Consider the following 17,873-nt stretch of genomic DNA (forward strand, 5'->3'; position numbering starts at 1 on the left):
CATTGTTTGGTGAAGTCTCCCTTAAAAATTACACTTGCTCGCGTTTTACCTTACCTTATCCTGCCATCAGTACTGGTCACCCTACGAGCTGGTCCCATCTCTGAACGCTTCTCCATCCATGGAACCATGTTGTTGCACATGCACTTGCTCTCATCGCTGCCATAAAACACCAATGCGCTGCACATGCGCTGCCCTCGTTACTGACTTCGACTGCAGCTGCTGCTGCTGCTGCTCTTTACTTTTTTTACCAATATTTATATTCCAGCAATGCTGCAGGGATCAATAAATAAGTAAATTTAAATAAATTCATAAGCAATTCATAAGTTTTACTCGAAGTGTACATACTAAAGTCATTATAACGATGATTCCAATTGCAATCGTGACCGCTACCTACCAGCGCACCTAGGATTCTGAGCACATGTCTCGTAACAATTTGATGCATTTCTGATTTGCAAGAATAGCACGTCTCCTCGCCACAAAGATTCCTTCCGAATACAATGTAAAAAAGGCATATTGTACCTTCGTCTACAAGATAATGTTTATTTTCTCTCTTTGTCAATTTTATCATCACTCAATCATTTGTTTGAGCATATCTAAGCTAGACTTGTTGGATCCATTATATTCTCAATGTTTTTTTAAAGGCCTCTGCTAGGATCCAATTAAGTGCCTCTGATTTATCTATTGAACAATTTATATATATTTAGAGATTAACTTTTTAAAAAAAAAATATTATATCATCCTTTCTTTCATGACAACTTGCTTCCGGGTTCATAAGATAAGAGTTCATATCAAATTACAAAATAATTTTATCACTGCCCCAAATTAATGGAGAGCGCAAACTGCATGCTTTATGGGCTTGAAATGATTCACCCATCTGGGGAAGTGTGTGGGTTTTAGCTGGATTGAGGTCTGTGGAAGCCTATCTACGATCAGGAGGCACATGGGAGGGCTGTTTGGGCTACTTGCAGGGAGGGACCATCTACCACTGTAGAGCGCAGCGGCTTTTCTGTGGGTTACTTCAGGGCGGGTGAATCTGCCACCGTTTGCTATTTGCTGACAAGTGCCATACCAATCGGTAACATGATAGTAAAAACGTGATTATATTTATACCAGATGTTTCTTATATTATATCATCCGATTATATAAATGAAAGTAGATTACCGTGTCAGTTTATCAAATATCTACGGGTGGTCTAATTTTTTCTCTAGAATATAATCCTTTATCCCATTACAGTCAAACTGTCATCCTCAAGTAAAATGTCATATCAACCCAATCACGCTTTTTTGATTTTGTTGGCTGACGCTAATATTTATCAGTGCGTTATACACGATATAGTTTCACTTATCTTTCTAATTAGTTAAGTTCGTTATACATTAAGCTCTTAGTCCTCACGACATTTGCCTCCCATGTAGATGTCGACTTGTTGATGGTGAGCATTAGCAGGGCGTTCAGACCAACATCACTATTCGATCTGTGATGTGATCGTGCTACGATGGCATCTTAGTTTTATTTTCACAAACGTGAGGAAAATAAAAGCGCGCAGGAAGCTTCGTCGAGAAACGAGTATCTGCGTAGTGGTTGGGCACGTTACAATCCCTTCATTACGGAAGCAGGTTGGTCTCTAGTCGGTGTCGTGAAAAAGTAATTGGAAGAAGCAAAAATCACAGGCAACCCACTTTTACTTCAGCTAGCGAGGCCTAGGAAAGCCTTTTGCAACCAGGTCAAAAGGGTGGGTCTTAATTTACTCAATCTAATTCCCATTCCCAATTTTAAGAACTGAAACATGAGCTTAACTAGATCAAATACATCAAATTAGAACTTGCAATCACAATAAGACAATGATATATGTATATTAAGCAGCTGCGGGCTACATGAACCATTTTGATCTGCAGCCACTTCAGCTGTTGCTACTGCCGTAATTACCACCGCCGCTAGTATTAGATGACATCAAGACACCACACGCGAAAAGAACCCAACTAAAAACTATAGCAAATTCGAGGTTCTTCTCATCTACTTAGACCGAGGGATTGGCGCCGGACGATTAAAAAATAAGACACCATATGTAGAGAGGTAAGGTCGGTGCAGCACCAGGAGGGATGCAATTAATCTAGGCGTTCGGCGCATTGGCGCAGAAAGACTAAACTAGACTCTGAAGTTCTTGCCGGAGAAGGTCTGGCCGAACTGCCAGTTGGCTGGGGAGATGTTCCAGGAGGTGGAGGTGCGCCGGTCGCTGCTGGTGACTCGGAAGGAGAGGGCCTGGCCGACAAGGACGGCGTTGGACTGCCAGTTCTGGCCCCAGTTGCGCGACATGGGCACCCATCCGGTGCGGGACCCCTTCACGCTGGCGCGCACGATATCACCGGCGCCGGCCACGTTGGTGATCAGCACCAGGTTGAAGTACATATGGCCGTTGACAGTGAAGCGGATCCCACCGGCCTTCCGGCACGGCACCCTGCCATTTAAGACGTGAGGTCAATTTCTCTTTGACGATTTGACAAACACTTGCGGTGCGGAAAGGAAATGGGCCAAGTAGTCTGCTCGTGCACATGCGGCGGTCTCGGTATTCCATGTTCGCCGCGGCATTGGGACGCGTGAATTGCTGGCGGAGTGGAGCAACAGATCACGGGCGGGAGAAGATTTGATTTGATGGGCGCAGCGGCAAGTGGTCGGCGAACATGTCATGTTCAACAAGGAGGGACCATTAGAACTACCGCACTGCGGCAGTCGTGGCACGTTTGCTTCCTTTTAGTTTGTCTTAGTTTTAAAAAACCTTTTAATTGGTTAATCAACCATTAAACTAAGTAAACCGCACAACGAATTTCTTTTTCCGCTTAATTAAAAAGCAGAGCAAAGGAGGAGGCGATGTTTCATTACCGGCGGTAAGAGACAGGTACGATTCCGGCTCGGTACTCGGCGATCTTGAGGAACATGGGCATGGCGAGGTCAAAGTGCTGGCGAGGCGGGTTGCACCACCCACCGTTGTCGGAGGGCAGCGCGTAATTCGGCGGGCAGAAGTTGGTGGCCGTGATGACGATGCTGCCGCCCTTGCACCACTTCGGTTCGTCAGTGCACTGGAGCTCAAAGCACGCCCCGCAGCTCTGCCCCGAGTTGAACAGCGCCGTGCTTAGTGCCGTCGTCTCTACCCCATACCCTTGGCTGTACAGGTTCCCGTACCCACACGCCCCTCCTGCAACAGACAGCTTAAATCGCTAAACATCAAGCAATTGAGAGAATGCAGGGGAAGGAGACGAAATGTGTATGTACCCATAGTTCCGGAGGCGTCGCTGCCGCCGTAGAAAGTGGCGTGGGCGCTCTGCCAGGGGCCGCCGGAGTAGACGCCAGGAATGCGGGCGTCGGCCAGGAAAACAGAGCATGCGAGCACCAGCACGGTGAGTGCTGCGGCAATTGCCATTGAGTAAGGGGAAGAATTGAATGAGGAATGGGAGGAAGTGGGGAGGCAGGTGGAGTACTTAAAAGCAAGCAAGCGAGGTGAGCGAGGAGAACAATAGCAGCGAGGAGAAATTCAATGCACAAAGTTAAAGTGAAAACTGGAAGACAGGCCCACAGAGATGAGCAACGTTAATGGTGGTTGGCCACGGCGAGACTGTGGAGGTCGTCGTGTAGCGAGACGCTGGGGAAGGAAGGGCTGAGGGAAGAGAACATGATTCACGATAAGGTGCTGCGCGAGGGAACGGAACGGCGCGGGCTTGCGCCGCGGTTTGTGGGGTCGGGCCGCGGCAAGTATAGACGGATTCGGGGATTGTGTAGAAAGGCGGTTGCATACGATATGCTGCAATGTGAACGCCAACTGTTGGGTTCCTTGCGATCGGAGTTGTTGATGGAGATGCGTCCCATCAGATGTCAATTTGTCGGTCGGTGTTCCAGTGAAATTGACGTCCCGCGGATTTTTCTTTTAAATTTAAGACCAACAAACCACGGTGGCAACTGGCAGAACTTGTGCCGGTGGTCGGGATGATTAAATTTTTTTAACCTGCAAGAATGGGATCTTCGAATGTAAAACATAATTTGCCTACTCCACGACCTAAAATTTCACTACTTTCTTTTATTAAGAAAATGTCACACTAAACTATAAAGATTTCACGATGTGAGATCTAAATTTTATGGCCGTGAGCTTGAAACAAGCAACGTTATCTTATTATGAACTGTAATTAGACTTTAAAGCTGTGCTAAATAAACAGCTTCCCCCATATTTTCTTAAAAGTGATCGTATCCAAGTGTTAATTAATATTATGTGCTAGACCTAGACACTTATTTTGGAAGCTTAAAATATCAAAGAGAATTTAGATACTTTGATTTTAGGCTGAACAAGTTGAACCCAGTTTACTTTTCAGCTGTTGGATTAGTTTCAAGCATTGTAGTGTAGAACAGTAGAAGTATCAGCTCACTACAAATTTGATGTAGCAGGTAAGGAGCGAGGCTTGATCCGGTAGGTCCTTTCAATATTGATCGGGTTATATTTTTCATCAATAAAATTTTGAGAGTCGCAACAGGATAAAGTTGTGCTGCTTCGTATCCATTTCAAATGTAAAGAAGTTTTTGTGATCAGGACGGTTTTCCCCCTCATATGAAAAGTTTCAACGTACTAATGAGCGAAATCACATGTCCTCGTGAATTGATTCCACCATGACTCTGAAACACTGTAAACACCTTGAGCTCCACCAAAAGGATCGGAGTACTGGAGGACAAAGGAATAGCGAAGAAGTTTCCATCAAAACTCGTTCTGGTACCTCACAAGTTAAGAAGAGAATAGGAGATCCCCCTCCTGATACCTTTTACAGTAAGGTTTGAAAGAAAAGTCTCGTATCAAACTTTATGCTCTTCAGTTCTTAAAAAGGTATTCGTAATGTAGAAACCTCATAGGTGAAAGGCAAGAGACAAAAGAATTCTTTGTCCCCATTGAAGTAAAAGATAGGGAAAGACCACGGATTTTTTGTTATTAAAGGTAAATTTCATAGCTTTCACGGATTTTTTTTATTTCCGTTGTTAATTTAGAGAGGAAATTTTTTATTTCCATCACTAATTTAGAGATAAAAATAAAATATTCGTCACCAGATTTGACGGCGGAACTAAAATTTTTATCACTAAATTTAGCAACGGCAATAAATTTCCATCGCTAACTTTAACAACGATAATAAATTTTCGTCGCTAAATAATGTCTACTGATCCCGTCTGGAAGCTGAGTCGGACAGAGACTGGCTGTGCTGTCCTTGATGTTGACGAAAAGTCGTGGAGACGCCTTGTTGGTCTGGTACCTACCGGAAAGGTTCTCACGGGTGAATGACGGGGAGTAATGACTGGAGCGATGAGGCGAGGGTTCTGCACACACTCATACAAGCCACCCTCATGTTAGAGACCAAGAACTAGGAAAAAAGTCCCCGGGTCAGGCCCTCCGACGCTCAAGTCAAGTAAAAGACGAATGTGTAAAGATGAGTAAGCGTACTGCATAAGGAAAAACCTCCCTTTTATATGCGGTGGGTACGTAGAGTTAACTGTGCGTGGTCGAAATGTTGGTGTCGTGATTTGTTTGGACGCGACATCTTCCTATAGAGGTCCGAGGAGACTCGTTCGAGACATGCACTTACCACTCTGCCAATCGAGGCCTTCGCTTGTCGTTCCTTAAGTCTCGTCCTGTATGCACTGCCTTGCTCCGTATTTTATCATGTAAGTCCTGAATCGTACGTCCTGGCCCACTTATCCTATTCTGCATGTCTCGCCCTGTCTTAGTCCGCTTACCCCGAACTATACATCCTGGTCCGTATATCCTGTTCTGCATGTCCTTCCTTGTAAATCTCGACCTGTAAACCTTAGTCCACTTACCCTGAACTGTACGTCCTGGTCCATATATCCTATTCTGCATGTCTTGCCCAGTAAATCTCGACCTGTAAACCTTAGTCCGTTTACCCTGAACTGTACGTCCTGATCCGTATCTACTGTTCTGCATGTCTTATCCTATAAGTCCTGATCTGTATCTTTTAAGTCATGACCTGTAAGCCTTAGTCCGCTTATCCTGACTTGTACGCCCTACCTTTCGAGTTCCTACTCGTCATGTGCCATATAAGCCTAACCCTTGACTGTCACATAGGCTCAACCCTGACCGCTCCGTAATCTTGACCTCTAACCACCACGTAGGCTGGACTTCTGAGCTCCACGTGGGCTTGACTTCTGACTGCCCCGTGGGCTTGACTTCTTACCACCACGTGGGCTTGACTTCTGACCTCCACGTGGGCTTGACTTCTGACTGCCCCATAGGCTTGACTTCTGACCACCACATGGGCTTGACTTCTGACCGCCACATCAGCTATCCGACCCCTCTATCATGCACCGTATCACAAGCCTCCCCCTCAAGTCTAGTCAAAGGAGGCTCCAGTTCGACTGACTAGACCCAAGTCTCATTCTTACCTGACCTTGCCTTTGTGTCTCTTGAGTTGCTAACCCTTTTCCCAATATCCCCCTCAAAATTTATCACCTTCCATAAATGATAGGTGGGACTTTACTGCATGCACGTCCATTTCTCAATCCTCAATCATGCTACTTTTTCATAAATGTCACATTATTTCCCAAGCACCTTCGCATGCTTCAAGGTTTACTCTTCACATTCCCCTCTCTAAAAAAGAAGTCGCGTATACTACTACCTTCACTTTCCTCAGACTACCTTCCTCTTTGCTCATGGAATCAGACAAGATATCTTCTTTGCACCACCAACTCACTCATTTGACCCAGTTGTTAACTCAAAAAGATGAGGTCTTGCTTGAAATGACGCAGAGTAGGGACTTTCAGTCCTCTCTCCGTCAGGAAATGGAAGAGCTCTGACTGGCGGCTAAATCCAGGACTAGAGCCGAGGCAACTCTAAAGCATAAGGCTTATGCAGACTTGAAGAGTCAGACCCATTTTATTACCTACCTGAAGCTGAAACATAAGGACACTATAGCCCTCCTGCAAGAGGAAAGCCAGATAAAAGATGAAACCATTACCCATCTACAAAGTAGCATCTAACGTATCAAGGAAGAACTGGCTCAAGCGCAGGCTCATCTAGCGAAGAGGACCAGGCATCTTGATCTTGTAATAATGTGAACTCTTGAAAAATGTTCCTTAACTCTTATTAAATAAACAATGTTCTCCGTGTTATCTGCCTATTAGGGTGTGAGTCTGTACTTCCTTGTCTATTCTTCTATTATCATGTTTCATAGACGCATGCTCCTCAAGAAAAAATTCTAGAAAGGATAATTTAAAAAGAATAATTTACTTACCAAATATTTTTCTTTCCACAAAGGTTGGGAAGTCGTGGTTTATACGGACATGCTTGTTTGTATCTCATATTTGCAGTAGAAGTATGGTCTACAGACCTGTTGAGCACGAAAGTATGCCTCCTGGTGGTTCGCACTGAGGCAAGAGTAGGGAATACCGACCGGGAAGGTCGTTGGGCGTGAGAGCAAGCTCACTTATAACTCGCGCTGGGCGAGAGTCTGGGACACCGACCTGGAAGGTCGTTGGGGGTGAGAGTATACTCGCTTATAACTCAAACTGGGGAGAGAGTCTAGGACATCGACCTGGAAGGTCGTTGGGCATGAGAACATGCTCACTAATAACTCGCACTGGGGCGAGAGTTTGGGACACCGACCTAGAAGATCGTTGGGCTTGAGAGCATGCTCACTTATAACTCGTACTAGGGCGAGAGTCTGGGACACCGACCTGGAAGGTCGTTGGGCGTGAGAACATGCTCACTTATAAGTCGCACTGGGGCGAGAGTCTGGGACACCGACCTGGAAGGTCATTGGACGTGAGAGTATGCTCACTTATAACTCGCACTGGGGTGAGAATCTAGGAGCGTGGCCCAGGAATTGGATTGATATTTGAGGGTTGGCCCAGGGGTTATCTCCAAAACTCCCGCTCTAGTGTTACATTTTAGGTGTCCAGCCAATCATGCGCTACTTGGGATATTTCCTGCAAATATCTCATACAAACTTTAATCAGATAAGTTATTTGTTCATTTTAAATCTTACTGAGCACCAAATTCAAATTCATGCTCCTCTTCATTTTCCTCTCTCTTTCCTGAGGTGGCTACATAACCCTGACGTATGGCTTTCCTTTGCTTTTCCTGAGGTAACCGCATGATCGTCTTTCCCTCTGACATATGGCTTTCCTACGCCGGAATGTTGCCATACAAAAATCTTCTTTCATGATTTGCTTATCATGTCCATCATTAATACCTTTCATAGGGGAATGACACGTGTCCCATGAACCTTTCCCGCCACTGTGACTGATCAGCGCCTTTTGGCACGCGACCCTAGATCCGACGACTCAAGTTATCATACCTTCCCTCCCCCTTTCGATGCTTCCTAGGATTTTTTTTTTATAAACCCTAAAGTCTGTCCGTCGTCACCTTCTCACCATTTGGACTACTTTCGACTCTTCCACTTCTTCTTGCTCTTCCTATTAAGTCTTCCTTCCAGATTTGTCTCTTGTGAACGTCTCATCTCTTCCTTTTCATTCCCTCTAATTTCCTCATGGTTGAAGGTAAGGAGGTGTCCTGGTATTCGTATTATATTTCAGATTTGGATAACAGCGACTTGTCCCAGATCCATGCTAGTTTGCACCTTACCGACGATTACCAACTACGACCTCCCAGACCGGATGAACACCCATCTTTCCCTCCCCAAGGTTTTGTAACTTTTTTCAATGAACAACTCTTGGGAGGTCTTCATTTTCCTCTTCACCCATTTTTCTCTTCCTTGAGCCAATATTTCGGTATCCTGCTTTCCCAGTTTACTCCCAATGCCTTTCGCGCTATCTGCGGAATAATCATCCTCTGTCGGGTATACTAAATTCCTTTAACTGTCCAGCTTTTCCACCACTTCTACTCTCTCAAACGATTTGAGCCGGGCGTGTTCATGGTGCAATCCCGGATCGAGTGTAAATTCTTCTCTGATATGTCCTCCTCCAACAAGGGTTGGAAATTCCGCTTCTTCTTCATTAGGCTACCTGAGTCGGTGTCCTGGTCGACCAAATGGCGCTCCAACCTTCATTCACCTTTTGAACTGCCCGATCATAAGCACCAACCTATCTGCCATACAACTTTAGAGAAACTCAATAAAGTCCGTCTTCTCCTATCCGTAATATTGTGAGAAGGTTTTTTACATCTTTTTGGACTTAGCCCGATCTCCGCGGCTATAGGAGCTCCATTTGGTAAAACTTTACTTTTCCTTCCGCTAATGTTTGCTAACTGAGGTATTTCCTTCTTGCTTTGCAGAGGTTGCTATGTTTCGGACCTACTCAGTCGACTCGGCCAAGCTGCCCAGCGATATTTTGAACGTCATAGGAGAAGAAGTTGCGAAAGGCCTCGTTGGCCCCTCAACAACTCTCTCCAGTGGAATAGTGGAGGAACCGACAAAGTCCTCCACCCCACTCCTTCCGGAAGCTACCATTCCTGAGGTCGGCTCTGTAACTTTGGAACCAATCAAGGAAGAACAGACTCTTTCTCCGCCTCCCGATAAGCGCCTGTGCCTCCAGCGTAAGCGGAAAAGAGTCATGCCTTCGATTCAATCTTCCCCTTCACTTCCTCCTCTCGGGCAGGCTTCCTCCAAAGGGACCAAGGTCAGGGCTAAAACGGCTAAAACCCCCATCCCGAAGTCTCCTCTTTCAGCGGAAGTCCCCGCACCTACTCCCGTCTGGGTCTTAGCCCCCGAGCAGGTCGGCCCCTCTGTTGGAGACCAGCCCGGGAGTTTTGCGACCCCCTCTCTTCCTCCTGTCGCCCCTCCCCCTCATCTGCTCGCACCAGGGCACGGTCTAGAAGGAGTAAATACGATTTCACAGCTTCCTGGAGCCTGCCCTCGGTAACTGGATTGGATGCGGTAGTGGATTTAGCAAAAGCTGGTGGCACTTCTCCTGTCTATGGCCAGATTCAACTGCAGGGGGCCTGTGCCACCTCCTGGCGGTCGACTAATGAGCAGTTCTGGGGAAGCTCCCCGTTGGAAGGGCTAGATCTGGCTTCTCAACATATTCTATCAGTGAGTCTTCCTTTTCCTAGTCTGACTATCTAAAATTAATTCTGACCCTCTTCTTTTTGCCAGGTAGGCCTGCTCCATGGGCTTGAGCTTGACCCAATTTGCCATAGATCTGCTGTGAGAGAACGAGTCACTGAAGGCTCGTGTTCGAGAATTGGAATTGCCACTAACTCCCCGCAATCCACTGGACCCTTCAACTTCGGATGACCCTCTGGATTCCTATCTTCACACGGTCGAGGAGTCCGCTCAGTCTACGAGGAATCTGGCTCAGGTGTCCTCCGAAAAGATAAGGAACCTACAAGCGGCCCTGCAGACCAGCGAGTCCAAACTGAACTCAGAGGGGCAGCGTCGTCGCTAACTTGCGATCGAGCTGGAGGAGAAAGAATCAGAACTGGCCACTTTCTCTACAGATCTACAGGCATTTCGAGCGTCTTATAAGGTCTTGCAGAAAGACCTGGGAGTTGCCTAAGCAGACCTGACTTCAAGTACTGATCGGGAAAGGGCTCTAAAGGCTTAGTGGGACATTGACCAAGCCACCATCAAGTCCCTCCAAGCGGATCTTCTCAAGGTCCAGGAAGATGCCTCCACCCTTAAATAGGAGAAAGCACTGGCTCTGGCGGATGCGGACAAAACAAAGGTTGAGCTGGTGGAATATCGGTTAGGCGAAACCGATCACCTCAGAGCCTACAGACTTGCGTACGTTAAATCTCCACTCTTCCGGAAGAAGATAGGCGACTTAATTAACTTGATGATACGCTATGGGGGCGTGGGTGCTGTACGCCAATTGTTTGAGCAAGGTCTTCTTCGCTCTGCCCCCTCAGATAATTTCCTAGACAGGACGCGCCTGGTGCAAGAACTTCCCGATGGAGCCTTCCCTACCTTCATTGCCGATGATGACTTCTTGGCTTCTCCTGTACCTCCCCCAGATACTGTACCTTCCCCAGGCCCTCGGCCTTGATGTAAAATTTATCATATGCAAATGTTTCATATCTGCTTTTGTTTGAAGTTACCTAATCCTAGGAAATCTATCTACAATTACCTCTATCTTAAGAATTCGTTATTTTACTATGCTCCCCACCGAGAACTATTTGCTCCTTGACTCAGGATCTGTTTTGACCACGATGACGTTCTGAATAGTGCCCTTGCCCTGGGCCTCTGATCGCTTAGTGTCCCGTGCTAGCTCCCTAACTGAGCTTGCCCCTCGAACTTAACAAGCAAAGGCGAGAGAGAGAGAGAGAGAAAGCATATGAAGATCTCAAAGGATTCGTACTACAGTGGCGTTCTTTTCCAAGGTAACCATGCCTCATGATGACCCTCGTACATCGCGCCATTTACTTTCTCCAACCCCTTCCTTTAACTTCATTTTCTGTGATGATCTCGTGGCTCCTTTTGCTTGGATAACCTAAACCACTTTTATTGTAAGCCGTTGGATGGTAGTTGACCATAATACCCTCATGAGTATCGGCTATAAATAGGCCTCCTCCTCTATCCCTTGGGACTTTTTCGCCTGCTTCTTCTTTCTATTCTCGCTCTCTGCTCCCTCTGGTCTTTCGCTTTCTCTTGCCCTCTGCCTCATCCTCTTTCCCTTTTCCTCATACTCCTGTCCTCTGCCTCCTATTTAAATCCTTCCTATGGCTTTTCCTACCATCATTTACCCCCTTAGAGTATCTTCTTTCACTGGTGTGGATCTGGACGATCTTCGTTTCAACTATGAAGTCTCAGAAGACATGCACATCATTATTCCTAACACGCTTTACCGGACTTCCTCTCCTCCAGCTGGATATGTCACTTTTTATAAAGAGCAATTTGTTGCTGGACTTCGTTTTCCCATTCACCCTCTATTCTCTGACGTAAGTCGATATTTCAGAATCTCTCTAGGCCAACTGACTCCCAATTCTATAAGGATCCTATGCGGATTCGTTGTCCTATGCGAAGTCTGCGACATATCCTGGTCTGCCCGCCTGTTCCACTATTTCTTCACTCCTCGCCAGCAAGGTGAAGGCTTGTTTCGTTTTCAGGTTCGTACCCGCACTACTTTCTTTTATCCTATTCCCTCCTCCGGCGCTAATTGGAAGGACAAATATTTTTTCCTTAAATTTCCTTTCGATGTGGAATGGCCCACCCGGTGGCAGCGAGTACTTCCTGTAGCACCTTATGTGGGGGACTTCAGTACTGACCCCCTCTTCACAGAGGCTCTGACTCAACTGAGGTGTTGGAGATTGGATTTAATGAGGCTGCTGACTGAGGACGTGCTATCCTTTTCAGGCTGAGCCGCATTTCCTCTGCCGAGCTGCCTCGCTACCTAGGTGAGTTTTACTTGACCTTGAATTACTCCACCCTGATTTTTGGTATTGTTACTACAACTCTAGTTTCCCTGTGTAGCCAACACCCTGCTCTGTGCATCAGATGTTTAGCCCCTCCCCCTGAGTGACCAAGAAATAATGTGTAGGGGCAGAATCATATTAGAAAGAAGAACCCTTCCACATTCTGCCCCTACCTGATTGGGAGCGACTACGGCTGCAATTCCTCGGTCGGCCCCTCAAACAACTCCTCTATCCCCCCCCCCCGAACAGTTCCTGACCTGCTTTCCAACTGGCTCCCCAACCACCTTCCGGGTCAACGGACATACCTTCTGCCAGTCCTTCTTTCCGAGCAACTTCTCATGCAGCCTCTCTTTCCTGAACCTTGTGGGCACGTTTTGCTGCTGATCCCACAAGCCGAGATGCTGCCTCTCTTTTGGCTCGTCGATCCCGACCTTCACTTGAAGATTCAAATTCAGACAACCAGCCATTGATACGCCGGTTTTGACACAGAGCCATTGCCCCCGTCTCCAATGATCCGTCTGCTGCTCAACCTTCCCCCTCATCTCCGGCGGCCGCCTCAAGCCCGGGATTTCCGGGTGCTTCTGTGACTCGTTCAGGAGCCCCAGAAGGAACTGTACGAGGGACACCCCCAACTGTCCCTGAAGAAGTCTGACACGAATCTCACCTGCCCCCCATGGGTCCTGCTTCGACCCCTGCATCTCCTCTTGCATCTCCGTCTTATGCGTCCCATCCTCCATAAGCCTCCAATATGGCCGCAGGACCTTCCACTCACTCAACTACGGTTGGAGGTGAAGCCGACCCATCTGGATCACACCGCCCAACAACTGCAGGTGAAGCTGGACCATATAGGGCAAGGCACCCAACCTACTAACACTTTAGAGTCACTCTGCCCTCAAAACGACACTTGCAACATCAAGAAGATGCCCCTACCAGCCACATCACTCTGAGAGAACTACTATCCAACAGCTGACAAGAAAATATGGAGCAGATACATTTCTTTCCGGTACCAGTCCAATTGGACCTGATCGTGGAAGGAGCTATAGTCGTAAGCTTCTTTTATTATTTCCTTCCCTTATTCCTATCATCCCTTATACTTGTCTCTCTGTAGAATCTCGCTGAATCCTTGGCCATGAGTCACACACTGTCCGTCTTATATCAAGAGAATAAAGCTATGAAGGACAGAGTAGCTGAAGTGAAACTCTAATTGAATGACCCGGCGGCAGCTAACCATATACTGAGGGTGGAGATAGAGACCTTGAAGAGAGCGAATGCCCTCCATAGGCAGTCCCTGAGGGAAGCAGATTAGGAAATCAAGGGTCTTCAGACGGAAAAGAGCTAGACCGGGATTCTTCATTAGCAGATCGTGGATCAATTGACTAAGGAGCTACAATCCAAGGAGGCACTATTACAGGATCAGAGCAAAACTTTGGAATCTCAAGTAGCAGAATTGCTCGTCGTGTAAGCTGAATTAGTGCAAGCTCGCTCTACTTCCTCTGGAGTCTCCACAACTCTGGAAATATATAGGGCGGGAGAAAGCGAACATTGTAGGCTGAGCCGAGAGGCCTACCTCCATTCTCGGGAGTTTGCGTACAAATAGGGGACCACTTTGTGACATCCATAGCTTATGGTGCAGCAGGAGCCCTCCGGCAACTATATGAGCAAGGGTATCTTACTTCTGCTCCCCCCAAAAACTTCTTAGATCACCACCGTATTTTGAGAGAAATACCCGATGAAGTTTTTTCCGTTTTTAAGTAACTTGTATTTATAAACTGTGTAAACTGAACGACTTTATGCTTAACATGTCATCCCATTTCTTGTTATCCGCCTTCTGGGTATGAATTCTAAATGAGTCTGATGATTTACAAAGAGTAAGGATCTAACAATCCTGACCAGGCCAACATTTTTACTGACTGGTCGGGCAAGTGCTCCCGACCTGACTTATCCTACCTCCATCAGACCCACACTTATCGTGACTCGACTTTATAGAAAATAAAGTTATCTATGTGTGATAAGACCGTAGATAGTTAGCACTCTAGGGTCGGTCTAGCTTCCTACCCCGACCATCCTGCAGGTAATAAGCATCGGATGTCAACTTTTTAACAACTTTATAAGGTCCATCCCATTGGGGTGTTAATTTGACTACATCCCTGACAGGCTTTGCTCGCTTCCAGGCCAGGTCCCCTTCTCCGAAGAAACGAGGAACCACCCTTCTATCATAATTCTGCCTCATCCTTTGTCGATAGGCCGCTAGCCTAGCCACCGTCCACTCGCGAGTTTCACTAATAAGGTCAAGCTCTACAAGTCGTCGTTCGACATTCTCTTCATCATACCGCATTCTCCTAGTTGAGGGCACCCCGATTTCTATAGGTACCATTGCCTCATTGCCGTAGACTAGATGAAACGGGGTAAGGCCTGTGCTCTCCCGGGGCGTTGTACGGTAGGTCCAGAAAATTCTTTGCAATTCTTCCACCCAATCTCCTCCCATGTGATCCAACTTAACTTTCAGTCCTCGCACAATCTCTCGGTTAATAACTTCTATCTGACCATTACTTTGTGGGTATGCCACGGATGTGAAGACTTGTATAATGTCGAACCCTTGACACCAGACCTGGATCTTCCAACCTTGAAACTGTCTTCCGTTATCCGATACCAGTTTATGAGGTATGTCAAATCTGCATAGAATGTTTTTCCATAAAAACTTAATAACCACTCCCTCTATAATTCTGGCCAGGGCTTCGGCTTCTACCTATTTGAAAAAGTAGTCCACTGCCACAAGCAGAAATCGCTTTTGACTGAGTGTCATAGGGAATGGTCCTACAATATCCATACCCCACTGATCGAAGGGGCAAGAAACTATAGACGTCTTTAGCATCGAGGTGGGCATATACGTCAGATTTTGATGTTTCTAGCAAGATAAACAAGTGTTTATCAACCGCTGAGCATCTTTTTATAAGGTAGGCCAGAAATAGCCGGCCAGCAGCACCCTGTGAGCCAATGTTCTGCCTCCAGCGTGACTACCACAACATCCCAAATGTATCTCTCGTAAGGCATGCTCCGCTGATTCCATGCTTAAACACTTGAGTAAAGGCCTGGAAAATGTCCGCTTATATAACTGATCTCCTAACATGGTGTAGGCGTGAGCCTTTTTACTGACCAGCCGTGGTCCTCAAGGTCGGTTGGTAGGATACCTTGTTGAAGATAACTAATCATTGGTGCTCTCCAATCAATAAGCTTGTCTATGTTATTCTAAAGATCTATCTGAGTTATAAGGAAGGTCTGTGCTATTGACTTATCCAGTACCCATGTGGTCAGAGAGCTGGTCATTTTGGCTAACTCATCGGCTCGGGCATTCTCCGTTCTGGGAATCTTGCTTACCGTGACCTCCTTGAATTCCTCTTTCATTCTTTCATAAACCTCATGGTATACTTGTAGCTTAGCACTATTGACCTTAAAGTTGCTCGCTACTTGTTGGGTTACCAATTGGGAATCTGAATAGATGATTACTCGGGTCGCTCCCACATGACGGGCTGCCTGCAAATATGCCAACAAAGCCTCATACTCTGCCTCGTTGTTAGTGACTCGAAAGTTTAACCGGACGGCTATCTGTAGGATGTCTTCTTGAGGGGATATCAAAAGAACTCTGACGTTGCTTCTTTGCTGTGTAGCCAATCCATCCACATACACCTTCCAAGTCTCTTCGGAATCAGCTTGATGAATCTCTGTCAAGAAATCAGTCAAGGCATGCGCTTTAATAGCCATGCGAGGTTGATAAACTATATTATCTTCTCCCAATTCTGTCGCCCACTTGATAAGCTGGCTAGCAACCTCTACGTTGGTAAGGACCTTACCCATGGTGCTATTCATCAAGACCGTAGAAGGATGCGCTAGAAAATAGGGCCTTAAACGCTGGGCTATGAGCACCAGTCCGTAGACTAACTTTTTCAGAGCTGTGTATCTAGATTTAGCCCCCTTTAGTAGATGACTAGAAAAGTACACTGGCCGCTGTACATTATCTTGCTCTTTTACCAACACTGTCCCACGACCTCAGGGGTGGCTGATAGGTAGACCCAGAGCAGTTCTCCCGTAATAGGCTTAAACAAAGAAGGCAAGGTCTCTAGATACTTTTTTAGCTCTTCAAAAGCCCTCGTGCATTCCTCGTCCCATTGGAATTTGGAGGCTTTCCTGAGCACTTTAAAAAAGGGTGTTGCTTTGTCTGCTGATCGGGAGATAAATCTGGACAGTGTTGTTATCCCGTAATAGGCTTAAACAAAGAAGGCAAGGTCTCCAGATACTTTTTTAGCTCTTCAAAAAGCCCGTGTACATTCCTCGTCCCACTGGAATTTGGAGGCTTTCCTGAGCACTTTAAAGAAGGGTGCTGCTTTGTCTGCTGATCGGGAGATAAATCTGGACAAGACTGTTATCCTGCCCACCAACTTTTGAGCCTCCTTCAGGTTTTGAGGGGCCTTCATGTCTCGTAGTGCTTGGACTTTCTCGGGATTGACTTCAATTCCCCGCTCAGTCACTATGTATCCCAAGAACTTTCCTCCTTTAGCTTCGAACAAACACTTCAAGGGATTTAATTTTAACCCATATTGTCGGAGGGTGTCGTAGGTCTCCTCCACGTCAGCTATCAGGTTTGCGGCTAAAGGGGATTTGATGAGTATATCGTCTACATAGACTTTTACGTTACGCCCGGCCTGCTCCCGGAAGATTTTATCCATCATCCTTTAGTAAGTAGCTCCAGCATTCCTGAGTCCGAAAGGCATGACAATATAACAGAAAGTACCATCCGTCGTAATAAAACTGGCATTCTCTTGATCTTCTAAGGTCAAGGGGATTTGGTGGTACCCCTGATAACCATCCAACATGCAAATCCTTTCACAGCCGGCAGTTGAATCTACTAGTTGGTCAATTCTGGGAAGAGGATAACAATCTTTAGGGTTGGCGCGGTTGAGATCCCGGAAGTCTATGCAAACTCTCCACTTATTATTGGGCTTCGCCACTAGGACCACATTAGATAGTCAGGACGGGAATTGTACTTCCCTAACGTAACCCGCTTTCCGAAGTTGGTCCACTTCAGCTCGGATAATTTTATTTTGATCGGCCGAGAAATTTCTCTTCTTCTGCTTGACAGGCCATGCGTCAGGCAAGAGATGTAACTTATGTTTTGCTACCTCAGGCTTGAACCCTGGTAATTCTTTAGTAGACCAGGCGAAGATATCTCGGTTGTGAATCAAGCATTGGATCAATTCTTCTTTAAGCTCGGGATGTAAATCACCAGCTATACGAGTGAGACTCTCTGGGTGTTCAGGATATAATTGGACTTTCTCCCAGGGAATGAGTTCTTCCGCTATTGGAATAGGTTCTTCTTGAATGACATGAACAATCCCATCTTGAGCTCTTTGTGCCTTGCGAGCCTCCACTTTGACCATATCAATATAACATCTACGAGAAACCCGCTGCTCTCCTTTAACTTCCTCGACCTGCTCTCCCACGGGGAATTTGATTTTCTGGTGGAAGGTAGAGA

At 46.4% G+C, this 17,873-nt stretch overlaps 1 protein-coding gene across 1 annotated transcript; it reads right to left on the bottom strand.

The window, feature by feature from the left end:
• Positions 1–1,784: 1,784 nt before the first annotated feature.
• On the bottom strand, positions 1,785–3,560 carry LOC122020065 (expansin-A4-like). Its single transcript, XM_042577798.1, has 3 exons — positions 3,265–3,560; positions 2,875–3,187; positions 1,785–2,452 (listed from the first exon to the last, which is right to left on the bottom strand). Exons 1-3 carry the CDS (start codon positions 3,410–3,412, stop codon positions 2,143–2,145), a joined length of 771 nt encoding a protein of 256 aa, XP_042433732.1. The 5' UTR covers positions 3,413–3,560; the 3' UTR covers positions 1,785–2,142.
• Positions 3,561–17,873: the final 14,313 nt, after the last annotated feature.

The sequence above is a fragment of the Zingiber officinale genome, chromosome 1A (assembly GCF_018446385.1).
Source record: "Zingiber officinale cultivar Zhangliang chromosome 1A, Zo_v1.1, whole genome shotgun sequence".
Lineage (NCBI taxonomy): Eukaryota > Viridiplantae > Streptophyta > Magnoliopsida > Zingiberales > Zingiberaceae > Zingiber > Zingiber officinale.

What these genes read in the sequence shown, in the direction of transcription:
- LOC122020065 (XM_042577798.1), bottom strand. Translation starts at nt 3,412, where the DNA reads ATGGCAATTGCCGCAGCACTCACCGTGCTGGTGCTCGCATGCTCTGTT. An exon ending in CGACGCCTCCGGAACTATGG is followed by an intron (nt 3,188 to 3,264) that starts GTACATACACAT and finishes TGTCTGTTGCAG; the next exon opens with GAGGGGCGTGTGGGTACGGG. An exon ending in GTACCTGTCTCTTACCGCCG is followed by an intron (nt 2,453 to 2,874) that starts GTAATGAAACAT and finishes CTTAAATGGCAG; the next exon opens with GGTGCCGTGCCGGAAGGCCG.